General features: G+C 35.7%; 2 protein-coding genes across 8 annotated transcripts in view; one reads left to right on the top strand and one right to left on the bottom strand.

Annotated features, from left to right (window-relative positions):
* LOC26535979 overlaps positions 1 to 22690 on the top strand; it is a 174563-nt gene that overhangs the window by 38187 nt on the left and 113686 nt on the right. The gene's annotated exons all lie outside the window — the stretch shown is intronic.
* Positions 1922 to 22667, bottom strand: LOC6525200 (neuronal acetylcholine receptor subunit alpha-7). 6 transcript variants are annotated; one of them, XM_039370160.2, is made up of 16 exons: positions 22087 to 22661; positions 21837 to 21984; positions 17726 to 18303; positions 17382 to 17521; positions 17110 to 17154; positions 16915 to 17024; positions 16620 to 16800; positions 16482 to 16557; positions 16027 to 16221; positions 14556 to 14642; positions 8485 to 8594; positions 5515 to 5669; positions 5291 to 5407; positions 4543 to 4696; positions 4227 to 4370; positions 1922 to 4150 (listed from the first exon to the last, which is right to left on the bottom strand). In XM_039370160.2, exons 3-16 carry the CDS (start codon positions 17886 to 17888, stop codon positions 4142 to 4144), a joined length of 1686 nt encoding a protein of 561 aa, XP_039226094.1. In that variant the 5' UTR covers positions 17889 to 18303; positions 21837 to 21984; positions 22087 to 22661; the 3' UTR covers positions 1922 to 4141. The 6 variants fall into 6 exon arrangements, 2 of the variants coding, with proteins under 2 accessions (XP_039226094.1, XP_002101038.2); XM_002101002.4 differs by having other exon boundaries at positions 21837 to 22661; XR_005559963.2 differs by lacking the exons at positions 1922 to 4150; positions 4227 to 4370 and having other exon boundaries at positions 4633 to 4696; positions 5515 to 5619; positions 21837 to 22663.

The following is a 22690-nucleotide window of genomic DNA, read 5'->3' as shown; positions in this document are numbered from 1 at the left end:
ACTGTGCTCCATAAAAAAGTCATCGTAGTCAGAATTTCTCAGACTTTAAATATTTACGGCGCTAATTCGCAGGGAAAAACTTTGGCCTACACTATGTGTCACTTCTAACCAAAAGTCAAACAAATTTTCTACTGGGGAACCGTGATTGTTAAAATTCTTCTGACGACACCACAATTGACTCACAGAAACCACCAATATTGGAGCTACAATTACTGGCACTTTTTTGGTAGAAGACGCCGGAAAGAAATGTCTCTGAATTTATACTTTTGATTGTGCGGATATAAAAGCGTTTAATTGGTATTATAAAACTTGTTTTCATAACGTTCTCATTAGGGCGCGTCAGATTAAAAACAAATCAAACGATACCCATACAATCATTGCAATTCGTTACAAATACAATTCATTCCTGAAATTTATTTGCTGATATCGCAATTCTACGTCATACAATGACACTGAATATTCGCCCACCAACGTTTGATTAGAATTCTAGGTTATAAGCAACGAGGATGAATATTGCATATGTAATATTGAATATATCTCAATTATAGTAACTCAAAAAAAAAAGTATGAAACAAATTTGTGGAATTTTAAATGTGTTTTAATGACATTTTGATGAGTGTATGTTGTATTAATGATAAATGTTGAAAAAAAAAACTAACATGTAGATGGCGCTCGCATCATAGAGGCTGCACCTAGCGCCACCTGTGTTAATCTAATGGCACTATGCACCTGCAATTGATCGCAGTGCGAAAACTTCACTTCCTGTTTGAATTGCTATTTAGTACTTCGAACTCAGGCTGTGGATTAAGAAGCAGTGCTATTTATGCGACAATGGCTGTCTTCCCAATTCCAATTTGCAACTGCAACAACATATTTGCGACGTCCAAACGCCGATGGGGCTGGCAGTGCTGTCCTAAACCTTTGGAATCAACATATTTGCGGTTAGTTTATTGGCCGAGTTCGGGCAGGCCAGTCGACACTAACCGGTTCCCAGCATTCGAGATCAGACCGAGAATAATGCCGCAACCGAAGCTGAGGGCCCATGCGATAATTACATTTGTGGAATGAGGAGGGGCAGGGTCAGCAGCTAATTTCGCCACATTGTCACACACTTGGCACAAGTTGGCGAAGTTCCAGTCCGCACTGGAGTCGGAGAACTCCATGCCACTCAACACACCACTGACCCAACTATCCAATTACCAGCGATTGCATCGGATGGCAGAGAGGCGCAGCTATTACCATATTCCATCGCCAGTAAAGAAGCCAGCCTAATTTTATAACATTTTGAAAAATATATAACCTTTTGAAATGGATTTCAAGACTTGGGACAACAAATTAAGTAGTCAGTTCATTAGAAAATAAATTATATATGCATTTATTATTAATACAGCACGCCAATTACAATTGAACCAAATTGGAAAACTAACCACTTCGTGATATTTTAAATGGCCGTTGAATATTATTCATTTTGAAACCTAAGCACTTAAGAACCGAAGATCCAAACCTTTCGAAACGCGGCCTGCGAAATGTTGGTGATGGGCAGCCGGGACACGCACCAGAAAAAACAGTGTGGCAACCCTCAAAATAGCGCTTTAAATTTAAATAAAAATTCGTAACTCTTTAAACGAATTGTTTACCAAATCACTAAATCAGGGATTACATGTGGGTTTAATTATGTAATGCAATAAAAATAGCCCAATGGTTGGTTAGCGAGAGTTTCAAAGAAATACCTTGCCGATTTGCACTAGCTAAAATGTAAACATTTTATTGTTTCCAGTTTCGGTCTTACATATTTTTTGTTTACTCTAGATTTTTTACGGTTCTCATGAATTTTCTGTTAACTTTTTGCTGTTTTAATTTTAGTTTAAAAATGTGTTAAATCTAACTTGTATTCTAGCTTGCACTTGTTTTTTTTTTTTTCGGAATTCAAAGATACAGTCGAACTTCGATAACACAAACCGCCATCTGCCAGCTAAGAAAAAAAAAATTCGCGATTTATGGAGACCCGTGGTAGAGGCATTGATTGGAGGCATATTTTCGATTTTTTTGCTGCCAACAAAGAATCAGTTCGACTACATAGAGAGAAGGCTGAGTTATGGAAGTTTGACTGTAGTGATATATATTTCTTTCGTATTCATGAATATCGATAGCGATACTTTCTCTCTGAAAACTATACTCTCTTGAAATATCTTCATTTAACGCTCATTATATTCGGCATTCGTTGCTGTTGAGACTCTTCTCTTGTGTTTCATTTAAAAATAGTTAACTTTATACTTGTGTTTAACATTATCATACAATTTTAGCTTATGTGTTTCATGTTTCATCCAAATTATGTTGGCTTCATTTAAGATAAGTTATGCTCGCTCGCCAAGTCCAGTACTCAGATGGAAATTACTTTTTTGCTAGCACAGCAAGGGGGTTTTCCTCTTTGCGAAGGTCGAGTTTCAACTGGGAAAGCAATCCGCAAGTTATCACTTCACTGATGGCAAAAATACTGGCTACAAATAACTGCTATATTCGCCAATATACCAATATATCAGAATCGGAATGCTTAAAATTTTGCTGAGGCTGCTTGGACTCCAAATTGACTACACTAGCATTGCGTTAGATTGCTTTACGTTCTACAAACCCTTTTGATTGATTTCGTGGTTTTGCCAATTAGCATTAACTATACAAGTTAAAATTACTTTGTATCTGGCGCCTAGTTATGAAGCACCCGTATATATTGAAGCACCGTTTAACCGCTGAGCGATCAGCAGGAAAGACTTGATGAATTGGGTGTGATCTAGTGATCTAGTGATATAGTGATCTAGTGATATAGCTATAGGCATCTATGTATGTATTTCATTTCCTCTAGTGGCTAGCAATTATTTTCCTCTGTGTACTGTGCACAGTCGAGCCATTGGCACCGCATATCTTTTGAAAATGCAATCAGTGTCTCGTGTTTGTTTTCTTTTGGTTATTTGCAGAGTGCAATTCGATAAATTTAGCAAGTATTCTTTTTTCAATAGTATTCTTGTATTTGTTTACTTTGTTTGCATTGTTTTAATTTGTTTTCTTTTAATTCACAACTATGATTTGTTGTCCAGCTGCGTTTCAATTTAGACATTGGCTTGTTAGTATTTATGAATTTATTGTGCGATCATTTCAGATAAATGACATTTTCTTATTGAAGTGCACTTCCTTGCCGGCAGCAATTCATTCACTATTCAATATTCAATATTCACTTTTTACTATCCACTATCAACTATTCACTTTTGTTTGCGTTCAATTTGCATTTGATTTGCTTGTGATTGATTTGCGTACTGCTAGTATTTTATACTTTTTATATCATAGCAACACATCTGTATACAGTTTTTTTCCTATAAAAATCTAATAGCATGGGCTCAAAAGTAAGAATAGAAGATACAAACAATATGCAGTACAAAGTGAAAATAAATTTAAAAAAAAAAAAACCTCTCGAATGCTACATACAGACTATTTTATAGTAGATACTTCAGATTCAGTTGAACAGTAACAGTGTGAAGCTGTATACATATGTATATCCTTAAATGTCATTCTCTGTTCAAATCGTTTAAATGAGGGAGGTGGATTGCAATTCTACGAGCGATAGGTGTTTTGCAATTTGCGATTTGCGATTTAGATATAGAAACCTCTGCTTTGTATCTAAGGGGCAAGTTCAATGTACACGGCAACGTACATTTTTGTATGCCCGGAAAGTTATTGTATTATACCGACTTTATTTTGGGTTTTTTTTCGTTTGGTTTGGTTTGGTGTTTTCAATACAAAATGCATTCACATACGTACATACGTTACTATCTCATATCTCAATTCATTGTTAATATTTTTATAACCATCAGACACATCTTTAAAAGTATAAAAACGTTGAATAGCAAAACTCTTTGACTGTCAAAGTATTTTCAGTTGGAAAAGCTTAGGTTCGCGCTGTTTTCATGTTGAATTCATGTTCTCTGTTCCTAATATTTTGATTGGCTTCTTCATATATGTATGTATATATACTTCACAATACAACCGCAAAACTCCAGTGGCCGATGATCTGTCTGTCACTTTCACTTTCTGCTCCTTTTTTTTTCCAGCTTTTCCCCACATTTTCCGCTTTTGCCAGCGTCGCTTTTCCGCCTTACGGGAACTGCAATGAAAATAAATAACCATTCTTACTGTCCGCAAATAGAAAACTCGTTTAGGAATCCACGGACTCCACTTACAATGAAATGTGGCGCTGAAAAGAGTACAGCGAGGGTTGCGATAATAGTAAACAAGGTGAAAATAATAAGGCACAAACGATCGACGACCATGGCTGCAAACTTCCAATCTCGAGTGATGTCGCTTGTCTCGTCCTCTTTTTTGAGCTGAAATAAGAAAAATGAAGTAAATAATGAATAATTAATAACTTAGTTTTATTTTGAGAGCTTTGTGGGACTTGAAATTAGATATAGACACCTTTACAAGCGGTTTCACTGTCGCCTTCTATGGATTTATTAAACTATTTTGGTCTTTCCCCAACTACGAGTATAGACGCACCTGTTCTGTTATCCAGCGCAGTTCCTTGAGTATCAGCGCCAGTTCGTACTCCGCCGAGGAGGTCAGACAGGTGTGGGAAATGGCCTCGTGCAAACGCCCATCCACAACTGGACCGGCTGGTCCCACGGGTCCTACGCTGCCGTCGTCCCCTTGCCTGTGGATGAGTTATGGTAATGTCTTAGATTGGGTAATCAAGTGCAGGAACTGCTTTCAACTGCCTCTTCCCTCTCACCCACCCGAAAACGCGGTAATCCAAATGTAATTGTCTTTTTACTTACGAAAACCGTGGCACTTGCAGTTTCAAATCTACCATTCTAACCTACAGCAGCCTTGAAATGAAGTGCGCACTCCACTTGCTGGATATCATAAATATGAAGAGGGTTTTCCCGGAAATAACTAGCATTTTTACGTGACTTTTGAATAAATTTCCTTAAATTACAACTACTATTTTATATGCAGCAATAAGTTGGTGCACTGTTAGAAAGAATAGTTATCTGCATTAATTCATTCAGTTTGGGATGTTAAACCTCATTTAAACTTGTATGGATTTGCTATTTTTATAAGATATAGTTTGGGTTAATTGACGGCGAATCAGCTGCATGTGCTCTACACGATGAAGCAGTTGGCAGGAAGCTCTCTGTGGGAAATACTTAAAAAGTACTTCAGGGATGCGGATTCATCGCTGATGTATCACCAAGCAGAGATGGAGTGCGTGGCAGTGAGTCATCCGAGGCAAGGAGTCACTCACCTGTACATCGTCCTGTAATATGTGGGCTGGTGGGGCAAGGTCGCGCTGGCACATCGATGATTGCAGCGGAAATCATCGTCTATATCGAGCACGTTGGCCAGCAGGGACTTTGAGGATCTGTTTCGGGTTGGTACAGAGTGTGTAGTTTAGTAGCATTTAAGCACCTATATATTCATGCATGTACATATGTACAAGGGGAGGGAGGCGCCACATGGCGAGCGTACCTCTCCTTGAGCTCAACGTTCTGGATCTGTTGCTTCTTCTCGCCGGAGTTGGAGGAACTGGAAGAAGAGGGCGGCGGCGGACACTCGTAGCCAACCTGTCCGGGTCTTTGCATGCGCAATATGCAAGGTAACCAATAAAGGAATATTACTCTTATCTGTGTGTGCGAGTTCGACAGAGAGACGGAGTGTAGTTGGGTAATGCGTTTAAAAATAATAGCAATACGAATTTTTAGTATTTTTTTTTAACATGAATGCCATTTAGGTTTATGTTAGTAATATTTTTTTTTTGTTTAAATTCATGATTAGTGTTTTCAATTTTTTTGTTTTTTTTTTTTAACGTTGTTTTCTCAGGTGCGTTTTGTTGTTTGGTTGTAAGATTTTTGTTTTTTTTTTAATTTTAAACGTTTTGTTGAATTAGCATGAAAACGAGGATGAACAGAAAGATGGTTATTTAAGTTTCGGGATTATTTAACAGTTCGTCGTACAGATATTTATCGATCGTTTTTTAATACATTTTGTTCGTTGTTGGTAATTATGAGTTTTTTTTTTTTTTATGTGGGACAGCGATGATGAGTGTGTACGATGGGTTTTGGTTTTTGGTTTTTTGTTGTATAGTTTATTGACACGTGCAATTGTCGTCGTTGTTGTGGTCGCCATGTTGATATTTGAATATAATTAAATTTTTGTTTTTTGTATATATTTTTTTTTTTTTTTTAATAGTTAAAGTAACAGAGAGAGATAGAGAGATACACATGTAGAAAGAGGAAGATATATATATATATATATAGAGAGAAACAATTGAAGAGGCAATTGAGTTGAGTCATTTGCGTTGAAAGTAGTTGAGTTGCCGGTTTGCGTAGTTGTAGTTGTTGGCCAGAGTTTTTGTTGAAAAATAAACATTTTTGTGTGATTATTGATGCTGTTGTTGGTAGACGATTTCTTAAGTATGTAAGTTAGTATGTGGAAAAACGTGTGAACATGAACATTGAACCAAAAACTAAATCGAGGAATATGAATGAAATGGCTCTAAACATTTGCAAAACATCGTATTCAGTACTCTCGAAAGTACAGTCAATAGTCTTAGAAACTAATTATGCAACAGTGTTGGGTAAAAACATACGATTCGGTATTGAATTTAGAGTTTGCATACTACTTTCATCCTTATTTCATTATCTAAGCTTCTATGAATTTCGTTCTTTACTAAAGGGTACTGCATTTGGTCAGGTCTTGAATAATAGCCCATATGAACGTTATATGGGTGAGTTTTTTTTATCGAGGTTCAAATGCTTAAGAGTTTTAAACCAACAGTTCTACAGACTTATGCGTACTTTTATTTAAATAAAGTTTGCTATCAACCGGGGGAATCTCAAATCTAATAATCTCTGTCAAGGTTTATCCAAAAGTCGTTTATGAGTTGTACTCCACTTAGAAGGATTTCATTTTCGTAATTAGTAAAGTCAGTGTGATTAGAAAACTATGTTCTCTTATTTAATTCAAGGATTAAGGATTACAGTCTTATATTATTATGTGATTATAGTCTGAGTATACTGAAATTTAAAAATATAATTTAAACACAAGAAATTCTATGCAATTTACGTAGTTATTAAATCGCGTAGTTTGGCAGAATGGCAGTATAAAAAAAAAACCCTTTCGAAAGAGTCCAAATAAATGATGGTTTCATTCAGAAATTAATTACCACTAATAACTTTCTTGATTTTGCATGGCAATATATCGAATCTTACATTATACAAACATACCTGCAATCCATTGATTAATTTTCAGGATAAATAGTTTACGTTTAATGAGAATACATAAAGCAAATTCTATGTCACTTTCTTTTTTTATCTTTGTGTAAATCGGGTTTTAATTGTTGGTATTGTTTGAGATTAAAGATATTTTTGAGATTAAAGGTTTAGTACAAATTTAGTTCTGTAAGCGTTGTTAAAACGGACACTTTCATTTTTAAGTAAAAAGATTATGCTGGAAATTAAATAGATTTTTTAAACGGTCTTTGTGTTTGTGTGAAAACTACTAAAGTGTACAGAAATGATCTTTCTCGTGAAGTTAACAGTGAACTTGTGTTAAAAACTGTATGTTTTACAATCGAAAATAATCAAAATCAGAATTAAACACTTTCTCATAGATGAGATAGGAAATTGTATTTTTAAGGGGCAATACTCGACTGTCGATACGCTTTTATTTGTAATTTAAATTTAGCCAGGAAAATAAACGTGTTATTCATTGCTTATGAAGTTGTAATTAGCTTGAAAGTTGTTAACAATTGATTATCAATATATTTTAATGTACCAGAAGTGTGAGCTTTAAATGAAAATCGTTTCAACCAGTTTGCATGAATTTAAAACAATTTAACGCGGCTTTAAATTCAAATTCGTCCGAAGGGGCCATATTAAAATGCTTGTTTAGTTAGTAGTGTGTTTAAAACTCTTAAGTATATAAGTTTGTGATCTTTAGATTTGATTAGATTAACATATGTGTATGGACACATTGCGGAAGAGGATATTTTGAATATTATTATAGTTTTAAGGAAGTTTAGTGGGCTCTTGTAGAAGACATATGTATACAGATGGGGAACTCAATTTTGGTCTCTCATGCTTTACTTGAGTATATCTTGCAAGTCACTGGGTGAATTGGTGTGATTGAGTTTGGTGTATTTAATGGGCGAAAAATATGGGTTGATGCAAATTGATGTTTTTATTATTGGTATCCTAGATATTTACAATTAAATTGGTTTAAAATGATTGGTTTATTTTGGTAAGCCAAAACACGTTTGTAAACAAACAATAAATATACATATGTTTAGCAGTGGAATAATGCAAAAATTTGAAACATAATCAGTATGTTGTGATATATGTGGAAAGAAAATTATATTGCATTGGTTTCTTTCTTTTTTTTTTTTTTTTTTTACAATGTATGAAAGTAGTAAAGTTAATTTGAATATAAAAATATTACCCATTCACTCATTTCATGCGTATCTGGATTTCTATGATGATAATTGAGGATAAGTATGGTTGACACAACTGATGAGGCCACCATAAACATAATGCAATTGAAATAAGTTCCTAGAAGGACACAAAAATTACACAAACTTGTAAAAAGTATTCGATTTGTTCACATTTTTCTTAACCTAGTTCCTAATCGATCACGCATAGACGAAGTTACAGTGTAGGTGTGTTTTTGTGTTCGCTCATGTGCTCTTCACTGCACCTGCTTTTTCCACCTGTTCCCATTTACCATTTACCATTTACCATTTTCCCCCCGTTTGATTAACCACTCTGATTATCCATTAAATTGAAAATAATCATCAATTGCTCCCTTTTCTAGCAAGCACTTAGGTGTAGAATTATATGTGTTGTTAAATCGAAATTGTACATTTTAAGAATACATATCAAACGCTTTGTTTGTTAAGACTTTACTTTATGAAATTGGATAAAATTTTATTACAATAAGAAAAATTATGGACATTACTATATAAAGACATTAGCTCTTTGTTAAAACAAGGAGAATTGAGAAGCAAATTGCTAAGAAATATATAAGATTATGTAAGCCAGTGCAAAAAACCCAACCTCGTAACCGAAACTGAATTTAATTTAATTTTTAATTTATTATTAAAGGAAAGCGAAAGGCACATTTTCAGGCCCAAAAATCAAAAGTAAAATCCTACCCACCTGCTGTGTGTATCTGAAAATAAACCGAGTGTCGCGGGGAAAATAAAATTTGTGCGGGGCTTATATAGAGTTTATTAAAGTTTGGCGGCCCTTTAAAGCTCATTTTGTATTGTACACATCGATTGCGTGCAGAGGCGAAAAAATTGGGGAAAAGTCACTTTTGTGAAATGGCAAAGAAAATTCGAGGGGGCAGGAGGGATTAGGCGCGAAATCCAAAATGATACTTTTGGGATAGAAAACGCACGCGGGTTGGGCTGGCATTTCCCTTTTCCATTGAATAAGACTCGGCCGTGTGGGCGGAATATTAAAAGGGGGCGTGGGCGCTCGTCTTAGCGATTCAGAGAGTGAAATTAACTACAAACTTTCGCCACCAAACCCCTGATGGCATTTCCTCCTAGCAACCAAAACTCATCAGTGGCTGACATTCCCGAAATTGATCGATTCAAAGCGCAGGCCAGCTGCCAATTTACATAGCTGAATGTGGATGTTTGGGTTCTTTTCTTTTTTTTTTTTAATAGTTTTTTTTTTAGAGGACACTACCATATATATCAAATAATATATATTGTTATTGGTAATTATCGCCTTAAATTCGGATGCTGGGTGATGTCAACCATTTGTTCGTCACTGAGTGTACAACCAATTATCCGCAATCATCATTTTATTTTAAAAATCGAGATCTAATTGGTAATTTTCTTAATCGTTGAGTTGAGTTGAGTTGAGTTAGGTTATGCATATATATTTTACTCAGTCTGTGTTCATTTCCACACGGTACGTTGTTTTTATTGTTCTGGATCGGGTTTTCATTGATGTGGTTGCAGTTTAATGTGGGAATTTAGATTTGGATGGCGGCTTTCTTAATGGGGTTTATTAGCATGATATTAGTACACTTTTATTGGCTTGATTAGGGCGTTTGGATTAATATTAATGTTAGATGTCATCTGTTTTTAGTATGCGCACTGATGAACAAATAAACGTGAATGGGTTTGCTAGAAAATTAGGCTGTAGCTGCGCTACTTTTCACTCTACAAGTTACTCGCCATATGTTCGTCAAAAAAATAGTTCGCCATTTTGCATTTATTTTGAAGCGGTCTGATTTTTTCAAATGAGCTTTCATTTTAATGATTTTGTAAGTGGCTTGAGGAACATGAGAATTAAACGCTCATGGGCGTACAATTTTGGCTTAAATGTTTCTTGGGGCACACACGTTTCGCTAAGCGTATGAATGGCAAATACTCTTTCAAGTATACTTAAGTATGATTTTACTAAAATATGCAAAAATCTGCTAAGTTACAACGAAATAAATATCTGGGGCATATTTGTTGGAAATAAAGAAAGGTTCTCTTTTCGAATCAATCCTAATATGAAAAACATGGCCTTTTCAACTAAAAAAAGTGAGGGTTTAATACTGGATAAATTTTGCTTTTTATTTGTTTATACTTCCTTTTCTTTAAGCCAATTGTGAACAATGTAATTAAAATAAAAAACAAGACAAACAGAGCTGGAAAAACATCGATGGCAAATTAATTATTATTATGTATTTGCTACTTTTATAAAAGAAGTAGATCTATTTTTGAGAACCATCGATAGTTTCTCGTTACTAATTTTTCGTCACTAGATCGAAAAGCAGCGGGTAAGCTTGAAAAATGCATGGGCTTCGCAGTATTTGATTTTTAAGAGTAAAAGCTTAAGGTAAACCACTCCGAAGTTTAGCCTAGCCGTAATAAAACACACTTCGACGCATTTGATTCATTGGTCTCGACATTTAACTATTTTCAGGGATGAACAAGGATAATAGGCGAGTTCGCTGACTAGAAGATACCCTGCAAAAATGTGTTAAAGCCTATAAATAAAAGATTTGACCCCCACACAGATGTTTTTCCGAGCTCTATAGGTACGTGAAAACAAACTATTGATGGGTATAATATAGTATATGCCTGAAATAATCAATCAGTGGCCAAAAAGGCAATCATTTTTTTTTAGATACATATGTATGTAGTTTACGGAAAAGGTTGGCAGAATTCCAATACCTGTTGAGCGGATAAGTAATAACAAATAAGTTACTGCATTTCCTTTAATTTGTGTTTTACAATTTTCTGGATCTGGGGAAGTCATACGATACGATTTGGTGTGTGTTATTTACAAGTGTGAGGGTAATTCTTCTAGCCTATGGTGTATAGATTTATTTGGTATTAATTGCCCAAACAATTGAAAGGAGCAATAAAGATATTTCTGTTATTGTTTACCACACTACTGGGCAGTTAAACAGAAAAGTTACGATAGAAAACCATACACATAAATAGCCAACATAAAACAAATGTCCAAGATGTAAGAGATGACTGTGAAAAAACGATGACTTCAGATAGAAAACCATAAATCGTGTAGCTTGGCTGAAGTTAGATTCCCTATTCCCACTATTTGCTGATAAAAAAAAACCTCACAACTATTACGCAATTCATCATAAATATAATAAAAACTATCAATGGCTCATATAGCAATAAACAAATTGAACTGGTGAAATGAGTCTGTTAACAGAAACAAAATGCATATATGTATGCATATAATATTCAAACATTGTCGATTAGTCAATATTATCGGTGAATATAATCAAACTTCTTAATCAACCATGAATAATTGAGTAGTTAATTGAACATGGATCGTATTTGTTAGTTTCTTGAAACGTTATTTTGTGGGTTTTACTTTGGAAACAATTGAACATATCGTAAACAACATATATCTCGACAGTAACATACATTTGGCAATATGTACACACTACATTTCAATGTGGAGTAAATGTCTGAGAAGAGTATTATCAATATTTATGGTTCCGAAGGATAATGTCATGGAAAAGGGAAGTCGGCATCCGCACAACAAATCTATTTCTTGAAATGATCAGATGCTGATGTTGATTTAAATCAAGACTTATATGCATGCTTTTCCATACAAATGGTCGAGACATTTATAAAAACAGCTATTGTAAAATGGAAAACAGCAATGCAACAACGAGCAAATCTATCAACATATATACCTGTTCTTATTTTTTTGAGCTGTCTGAGAAGTTCACATTTTCGGAGTAATGCACTCGACTTTGAGAAGATAAGTCGACACTTAGGAGTTTAAATGAAATGCAATGGTAACAACAAGATTTGTTGAGCAAATGGAAGCGTTCGACTGACGGTTGTATCTACACCACAATATGGAAAAGAGTTTGGATTGTTTCAAGTAAGTCTGGAATAATCCCATCAAATTCTAATAATCACCTGGCACGTGGCATTAAATATATTATATAAATATACATTTAATAAAAGTTATTACATATCGTTAAAGAAATATAGATTAATTAGCTTTCGTAACTCAATTGGGAAACAATATTCTTTCAGTCGTGTGATTCTAAGAAGTTGTCTTCCTATTTAGCAAACACAGATTTTTAACAAAAAGTAGCGGCAAAGGGGACAAAATAAGAAAACCAAATTGAATATTGAAAAGTTTTAATATTAGCTTAATTGTATGTGGGAATTCTGCCACCTTAATCGCAGTAAAGTCAGACAAACTCTCGTGTGTTCTGATTACGTTTATATTCGATCCTAAGTCAGCTAGTTGGTGCTTTTGGATATTAAGTAAATATTGTGGCGCAGATGGATGGAAGAAGGGTATAGATCTCGGTTTACAATGGTGTAGTACTCATATATCGGTGTTACTATATATATAACATATACGTGTGGGTGAATATGTATCGAGTGTGTACGGTGTATTTGCGTGGCGCTTAGTGGGAAAGGGTTAAATTGATTTCGTTACGTGGAAACCAATTTTCCTCAGTCCGATGCTTGACGTATGGAAAAGTCAGGCGGGCATTTGTGTTCCTTCATGCCAACAAGAACATTTTTTCGCATACATTATGTGGTAGTGGTCCTTGGGAAATCTCACTGGCGAAAACCAAAACGAATCAATTGAAATTAATATTTAATCCAAACACAAACCGAACTGATAAGTAAACAGAAAGTCTGCGCTTCTCAGACTTCTTCAGAAATTCCCCAAAATGAGTTTGCACAAATGAAATCCATAAATGTATGTATGTTGTACAATAATCGTTGTCAAACAAGAAATACAATACTGGAAAATCAAAAATATGTAATATACCTTTGGCTCAAGGAGCAGAGAGAAAATAAAACTCCCTACCAGTTTTCTTTAGAGTTTCATAACAAAATGTTTCTACTTTGGCTGCATACAACAGGTATACAAATATTTAAATCTGTAAAAACTAATATTTGAGTTCAATAAAGTGTGTATTCGTGTTTTATTCATTTGCGTGGTCAAAATACTTGTACAGTGAAAACGTGTGCTAATAGTTTACAAAATGTGCGGGAAGAGGGTCTTTAATAAAATACTATATTTATTTATCTAACATGTGCGCTGCCATGCGAAGTCAATTGGAACTAGTGAAACAATATATTGCTAACGGATTAAAAACAAATAAAGCGATCTTTGAAATGAGAAATAATCTACGCTTCACTTTAGTTATGAAATCAACCTGATTTTGGTTTAAAAAGAAAAAGAAAACAAGTGATTTTCGCCTAAAAACTAATAAAGTATTGCTGCCTCCTCAATCGAACATTCCATTAAGTACTTAAGTACTTTACTTGTAAATCTCAATAGCCATTTAAAACCAGCTATAATTTAATTTAATGTATCTAAGTATGGTTACTTCGGAATTGAAGGCAAATACTGATAATTCATATAGTTTTAAATATATCCTTAAGCAATAATTTAGAAAGTGAATCTGGATCAGATATTCGCTCATTAAACTGCATGTTAACATTCTTTTTTTTAAGTGAGTGTCGAGCATAAACGAAGTACTCAAACCGAAATTTCTTTACACTTAATATCCCGTAAAGCAAATAACAAATAAATTTGTGATAAAAATCATAAGTATTAAACAACATGCGACGTTAGCAAAAACTAGATAAGCATGCCTGTAGTTCATTTAACTTGCTACTTGTTTCAGTGTATGTACTGATGATAGTGCTTGGTAGGGATTCTTTATTCAAGGGGTTAACGAGATGATTATGGTTTATTTTATTTTGGGAAGCTAAATTTTAGCCCTTTATGTGTGCCCCAATTCACAGAGAAATATAATTTCTTGATAAGAAAGGCAAAAGATAAAATCAGTGATGGTTTATTTGAACGCTGAGACGCCAAAGCTGTGCGGAAAGAAGAGTCTTGGATGATTGCTGAATGAGTGGAGAGTAGTGCGTTAGTTTAGAAACTTAGTCAGACGTAGATTTGAATTGAGATTGAGATTGATATTGAGATTGAAATTGAGACGGGCGGTATTGATTATTCTGGCCACGATCTACTTACCGAGCAGCGGCACCGCATCGGAGGTCGCCGGCATAGTTTCGGCCACCATGTTGAGGAAGACTGTAAGCGATAATAGAATTGTAACTCCTGAAAGTAGGCAGCACAGGGTTAAAGAGCCACTCAATCATCATAGTGATTCAGTTTTGTGTTGTTGCGATTCACACAGATGCAGCGTTCAGTTGAATTGGTCAGGACAATCGAACGGATTGAAGGCGGCATGGAATTAGATGAAAGTTCATTTGTTAGTCAATGCATTGCTAATTGAATGCGCTGCCACGATTATTACACATTAAATGCGTGCACTAGTACGATTACGTTAACAAAATATTTTATTGTAATAACCAGTGATCCTGCTGATCCTGATTCCGCTCCTCATGATCCTGAATTTGCGACTGCCGCTTTGCATGTCCAATGTCTTGGCCAGGTTTATTGGATGGTCGCCATTTCCATTATTATGACCTTTCTTTCGTTGCCTTCAATAAAAAACTACTACCGTATTTTCTGCACTGAACCTCACCCCCACTTAGCGATCAAAATTTAACAAGCTTTCAGTTCATCAATGCATCAATCAGGTTTCTAGCTCCCGTCCGATACTCAGTACACGTGTGCACAATATTCGTGGAAATATGTGTAACAATTCAAGTCCTTGGTTGCATTCGCTGATATCCAAGATACAAGTACAGAGTTACTATAGATGAAAATCTCCCTAGTTAAGGGATAGTTATTTTCAGAACTTCTGGATTGAAGAGCAGACAAAACTGTTTTTGAGTGTGTGTTTCTAATATAATTTTCAATGTAATGATTATCTTAATGGTTAACTTTGTTTTTAAAGGAATTATTTTTTGACAGAGGAAACGGTTTTTTATCCAGAAGATAAAGATTCAGAAAAAACATCAAGCATGAGGTATATGACTCTGCGGTGCGCTTCGTCACTACGTGTGCTGCCGCACTGCCGCGTTTCCCTACTTCTGTCACACATATTGCCACGAATTTCATTAGAACGAATACCGAGTGCAGCAAATGAAAAGGCTATTCACACTGGCTTAAGTGGTGCTGCATTAGCATGAAGAAATAATCTAAGATGGGAAACACTGGGAAGAATTGTTTTGAGCAATTGGTGGCTAGAATGAGTTGCAGAGTCGCATGCAAAAGATCTACATTAAATTCCAATAGATACTCCAGATGCATTAGCATGTCTAAAAACAAAAGCAAACAAGAAGTAAATGAGGGTAGCATTGTAATTTGCACAATCTCGACTACTGGGTAATAAAGTTCGTTTCGTTCTAAGCTCGAATCGTATCGGTTAGCGGTTAACGGTTATCGTTTATCGAATATCGGTATAGTTTGTAGGTTGTAGTTTGTTAGGTTGTAGTTTGTAGGTTGCAGTTTCTAGTTTTTAGTTTGTGAAAATTCGTGAGCACAGAGATAGAAGGGCAGGGAGATCAGGCCAGAACATCTGGACGACACTTACCAAGCGAAAGCTTTTCACCAGAATCTGGTGGCAGTGTAAACCCTAGCAGTGCCATGGAGGCGATCAGTACGCACGGCACAATCAGATTGAAAAAATAGTACAATGTTTTGCGTCTTATCAAAATGGCGAATGTTATGTCAATATAAGGTTCTGGGCAGCAATTATAGTAGATTTCATTTCGTTTACCGGGCACACCTGTCAGTTGAGTTCGAATCATTTCAACGTGTGTTTGTTTATTTTTTTTTTCGTTTGGTTTTTTTTTTTTTTTTCGTTTGGTTTTGAGCAAATGGTATTGTTTTTTTTTTTTCAATATGACACATGGTTGGTTGGCGGAGTAGAGAAGAAGATATTAATTATGAAATTAATAAGATACATTTCATTAGAATCGGTCTGAATAAATCAGATGAGCGATAGTAGAGTGTGCTAAGCTAGCTTGTGCAGTGCTCTTAACCTACCTAACAAGTCCCATTCGCCATTGGTGATGAAGCTAGAAATGTCGCCACCAGCTTCGTCCTGCAATTGCAGGTCCAACTGGGAAATGGATGCGAAGTAGATCGTATTTGTTAGTAACTAAGCTAGTGCTGCATATTTACCTGAAACCCATCGTAGGTCCACGAACCGAACTTCATCTCACATCGCTGATCGTCGAATGGAAACCACGTAATGTCGATCTTACACGTTGACTTGAATATACCTGGCGGCACGTACAGGCAGCTCCCGTTATTGCGCACCACCACGTTTGTGGCGTACGTTCCATCGAAGCCCTCGTCCGCACTGCAAGCAGACGTTAGAGCAGGCTTTACTGTACCAACTTGTCACAGAGTATTCAGCAATTATCAGCACGTATGTTATTCAAGAGTAGAGCAAGTGTTTAGTGAAGTAAATTACCTGTTGTACATCAGAACATCCGGTTTCCAAAGGCGATGTGGCGGAATCCGCAGATCCCGCACTCCTCCAAACTCACTCGAATTCCAGCGAAGATTCATATCGTTCCATTCCTGATAAGAAACCACATTGCATTCTTATCAACTCACTGCCACAAGCTTTTTCTTCTGGCTGATGTGGGGAGGCTCCATAACTTACCAATTTGAGCCAAATATTTGTTATAAGCAGTTGATTCTTTTCGTCCTGAAAAATGGAAAATGCAAACTTATTGATTTCTGCTAATTACTATGTATTGTATTATTAAAGTATAGTTTGTGTGCACAAACTATTTAAAATATATATATAGAGTTGCTTTCTAAACGTTAAAAACACACAATGTCAGTTGGATAAAAAGTGTGTCTGTCTAAAGAACTCCACTCTTATATATATGGAATTCTCGCTTTCGGGTCTACTATGAAGTATTCACTTACCACATCGATGATCTGCATGAGTGTTAGTCCGAAGCTCAGTTGCAATGGATCGGATTCGTTGACCACCGGACGCTCCAAGCTGTTGTAGTTGTCCAGAAGGGCGTGGAGCAACCGCTTCTCATGGGGACCAGCCGTACAAGCTGATTGTGGGAAAATGGTAAAAAGAGTTCAGAGTCTCACGATTAGCTTAACAAGGATTCCCTAAGGGTTTGTGAAATGTGCCTTATAAAAAACTAGGTTAAATATGTAATAATGTGATCAGCATGGAACTGTGGATACCCAAAGAATCTCTATCATGTTTTTTAAGTATTTTCCGGAAGAGTTGGTGGGACATGGACACTCACCCGGTATCATAATCAAAAGGCCCAGGCCATAGACCAGCATCTTGCCACCGTTCGCAGTGGCTTCCGGCAATGAGTGCGGCTGTGGGAAGCTCATGGTTCTCGATCGCTCCTGACCAGGGCGGAGTGGTGGATTGTCCGGCCGAGTATGTGATGGCTTCTTCATAACTCGATTGAGCCCGATTATCCTGCAGCTCGATAATCCTATAATCTAGATTTAGATGTGTGGGCGCAGAAGGTTGTTAGTGGGACTCAGCCTCCTTTAAGTTCACTTCCATAGTTTTGCATTGTGATTTGTTGTGGTGTCCGTCCGGTGTGTTTTGGTGTTTTTTGGTTGGTGTTGTCGATAATCAAATTTTGGATTCTGGCCTACTGATCGTGCGCATTCGTGCCACTTTTTGCATCCATTGACTTTCTTCTAATCCTACGCTTTTCGTTAGCTTTCTGATTTTGATTGACTTCTCATATTGTATCGCCTTACACTTGGCTGCACTCTAATCTTCCTTAACTTTGATTGTATTAGCTTTTCTTAATTGCAACAGTATCGTGAGACTCTTACAGGCCGATCCATTTTCGACAGGCTGTAAAGGAATGAAAAGTGGCACACAATTTTAATTTGCGATAAGAAATGATTAGGTTTTAATCTAAATAAATACTTGGGCAAAAATTTGAACCTTGCTTTCGGACATTGATTATTATCTCGTGTGAATGTTCCCTTTTATTGCATTAAAATGGTTTCTGCAGCAGCTTAAATACTGTGTTTTAAACAACATTGTCTGAGAAATGACTGGAAGGCGAGTTGATGTAGTTATCAGATAACAAAAAGGAAAACGATGACCCCAGATTTACACAAGTAACATAGTAAACTCATCTAGATTTTATGTTGATATGACAAAATGTTCACAAAGACGGTATACATAGAATATGATTTTAAAGAGTGACATTTATTTAGAATACTATGCATATTATTTAATATCAAACAATTTTCTTGTGCACGACTATTTCCAGTGATTTGGCTTTTCATCGGCCGCATATTAGGCCGCATTGTAATTTCCGTGATCCGGGAAATGCATTAAATGCAAATGAAGAACCACAGATTTTCCTGGTCCACCTGGTCGAACTTTGATTTTATTGCCTGAAATTATATATAAATTTGTTTGTTTATAAATGTTTATTTTATTGAATGCATTGTATGGACTCCTAGCCATTTGTTTTACAAGTCACACAAATAACATTGCATATTAAATAGTTTTTAAATAACAACAACATAAATAATACAACAAATTGACTTTTAATAAAATCGTTTTAAATGTAAAACTCGCAAAATTATATCAATTATAAAAACTTTGTCAACTTACCTTTAAGATTATCCAAACGTTGCTCGGATTTTTTTTAATTAGACGCAATTTCGTTTGGCCCAATTTGAAAATGCCGATCCCATCTGAAAAATATGCACATTTGTTCTGTTACTACTTACTATATATCTTGTCAATCTATTCAAAAATAAATCAAAAATGTATTGCTTAATAAATTGCAAATAAAGTCTGGACCAAAAATATTACGGGTGAAAGGCCTTTTTAGCTTCAACGGGTGAAAGTTTAAATTTAGGAAATTATACAACTATGGTTTTTTCTTTATAAATTTTATATATTTCTCTAATTGCAAACCGGCGTACATTACATGTAAATTAGCATATAAGTTTATGATATATCAGTCAATACACTGCGATAAGTATTCTAATCAAGCATATACTTGGTGGATAAGAAATGCAGGCAAAAAATTAAGGAAATGGTGTTTTAAAATGTTGCTAGTCTAAAAGCATGAGATAATATACCATTGCAGAGGGTATTATTTACAACAAATAGACACTTGACTCGTTTTACAAAATGCCAGCATTTTTCATCATCAAACTGCAATGGTATAAGACTTCGGATTCCCAAAACTGGCTTCCGTTCTTGATTAATATCTTAATATTTTTGTAGTCAGTCTAATTGAATGTTCTATAATATGTGATGCAATTCAAAATAAGAGTTATAAAAGATGGAGATTTGAGTTGACAAAGCAGTTCAGTTTAGAAAAAGGCTTGAAAATGTGGTTGTTTGATTGGTTTCTATTACTACAAATTTATGTTGAATATGGTAAATATATGGACCTAAATGTTGGCAAGCTCAAGCATATATAGGCAAGTTAGTTAAAGCGGTAAGTTTAATGTAAATAAAATTGTTTAAAATAATGGTGACAATTGTTGTAATCAAGACTTAAAAACTATTAAAATTACGCAACTATTTAAAGCGCAATTTTGGGTTCAATTTGATTTAACAACTGAAGATGCTAGAGATTGGGCTTACTTGAAAAATAAATAGGCAGCACACATTTTTTTTTACAACCCAAAAATAATAGATGATAAACCGGCACTGTGCAGCTGATTATTACATTCAAAATTTATTCGATTACATCCTTAAAAATTCCCATCGCCCTGGGGCCGTAAAAAATCCTGCGGCAGTCCATTATCATTTAGGTTCTTGGCCAGCTGCTCCCAAGTGATTGCCACAATATAACCCTGTCCCCACGGTTAGGACCCTCGCAATATCTACGTTTTGCTGTCTAAATTGAGGAGGAGAAGGGGGCTGCTGTCTTTTTTCGGATGTCCCATGCTTTCCCCTGGAATTGAGCAATGTTTTATGAATTTACAATGGAATTGCGTGCATCTACTTACATTTTTGGGGAATTGAAAATTTTTGCTACGAGGCAGCCGAAAATATGGGATGTTTTCAGTTCAAATGTTCAACTCATTTCACAGATAATATACATTTTTAATATTTTTTTATGCTTTTTCCTATTGTTCGATTTAATTTTGTATTTTTTTTATCTTGCTTAGGATTTATGTATTTAATCAGCGTTCTTCACAATACGTTTCTATTCATAATTTATTTAAAATGGAACTAATACTTTTGAGGGAAACTACTATTGAAATTTTCGCGGTATACATTTGTGGGACTCCAGCGATTCCAACTACACTGATTTCATATGCACAATATACACATACAATACGACCAGCGATTTTCTATTTTTAAACAATGTTTGTGCCTTTTTAGTGCCCCTAATTCACTCAGTCATGCAAAAGTTGGCTAAAAGAAAAGCAATGGCAAGCTGCGGTATTTATATAAACGTGAATTAAAAATACATTTTCTTTATCACTTACCTTTCACTGTTTGATGTTAAATGTTTATCACTTGCACTTGAAAAAGAAAAACCCGCGCGCGTGAAGAATAACTTCTTCATTACAGAAATTGGCCAATAGTGTTAAAAATTTATCCTCATTCTTGCTCAAAGTTTTTAATGGAGAAATTCCACTTTTCCAATTCTTAACAATCCATCTTCAAAGTATTCATATCAGTATTGCCTATCGTATACCCTCAAATACTTAATAATTAGTGAGCATACCCTCAAATATTTAATACTTAGTGAGGATGGCGCGCAATTAAGTTGTTTGTTTATTTTTGCACCCTGCAAATGAATAATGTGTTTTTACTCGCCTCACATATTTGCAAAAATAACGTAACAGGTAGAAGGAAGTGCTTTGGCCCAGAATCCACTCTCAATTGCTCAAAAATCCTTAAAATAAGTAGGGGAAATTCGTTTGCAAGGTCTCAGTTCTTAAAAACATCTAAGGCATTTATTTAATGTCAATTAACGAATTTTTTTATCATCTATAATGGTTAAATGTATCCTCCAAATGGCTTGTAAAGTTTAAAAAGTTATAAAGTTTATAAATTCCCTGAATTCTTGAAGAAGAAATTCACAGAAATACAATTCCTATCCAGTTTTCAGCTGTAAAATGAAAGAGATATTTATTCACAGCATGAGAGCTAGCTATAGAATTCATAAATCCTAAGAGCTTTTGAAGCCGCCTGAGGACTTTTACAATTTGCAAGATGATTAAATTGAATACTTGTATTCTGCGACATGACACATTTAATGTATTTTTTCCGGAGCTACCACACATTGGCGATTATGCATGGGTATAAAGCTGATAGCTGCAGAGATAACAAAGCTAAATCCTTGCCAATCAACGCAGGTTTCTAATGATAAGGGGCTTTTCTTGGGCACTCACCAGTCATAATATTTGCATAGATACGAATGAATTGTCTAGCTCCATTGAGACTAATTTTTTTGGTTTTGTTTGGTTTGCTTTGATTTTCCCATAGCACTCGTGACCAGTAAAGTTTGCTTCGAAAACACTAGGGCGAGTGTTTGGTGCTCTAAATTGGATGCAAAGTGGGGGAAATGGAGTATGGCAATGGAACTCGTACCATAATAAGTACTGGTTGCACCATCGGTTGGCTATTTACACAATTACTGACCGCTTGCTCAAGGAACTTTACGCACCACGGATGCATGGCACTCTGCAGGCACGAAACTTGTACAAAAAAAAAAATTGATACATATATGCAGATATATGTATTGATATATATATGTACATATATGTGGGTAACACCTTTAAAAAAAAACGTTGATCGCTGCGACGATAGATGATGGAGGTGATTTTACGGCGCGTTCGAGGATTTATCATTGATTTCACATTCCATTTCAAAGTACGCACATTTTCGGCTGTTTGTTTGTTTGTTTGTTTGCTTGCTTGCTACTCGCTTGCCAGCAGCTATTTTTCCCAACTCGGATTTGGATTCGGATTGTGACTCCGATTCGGATACGGACACGGATGCGGATGCGAATGGGACTGACGTGACCAGCAGCACTTCCTCGACCGATTCGCTCACGACCACGCACTCGACTGAATGGCTGTGATAGCAGAGGCGTCCGATGCCGCACAAAAGTCCAAACTACCACAACAGCATTTCAAAAAAGCCGAGAAAGCTGAGAATGCTGAGAAAGCCGAGAATGTAGACAGTGGCCACGAGGAGCGCGCTCGACTTTCCAACTGCAACTGAGTCCGACTCCGCAGCGACA

The sequence above is a fragment of the Drosophila yakuba genome, chromosome X, assembly GCF_016746365.2.
Source record: "Drosophila yakuba strain Tai18E2 chromosome X, Prin_Dyak_Tai18E2_2.1, whole genome shotgun sequence".
NCBI lineage: Eukaryota > Metazoa > Arthropoda > Insecta > Diptera > Drosophilidae > Drosophila > Drosophila yakuba.
This window is presented reverse-complemented; position numbering and strand designations above follow the sequence as displayed.

Coding starts and splice junctions, on each gene's coding strand:
- LOC6525200 (XM_002101002.4), bottom strand. CDS start 17,888: ATGAAGAAGCCATCACATACTCGGCCGGACAATCCACCACTCCGCCCT. Junction 17,522..17,725: donor CCTTTTGATTATGATACCGG/GTGAGTGTCCAT, acceptor TCCCACAATCAG/CTTGTACGGCTGGTCCCCAT. Junction 16,222..16,481: donor TGGCGAATGGGACTTGTTAG/GTAGGTTAAGAG, acceptor CTCAACTGACAG/GTGTGCCCGGTAAACGAAAT.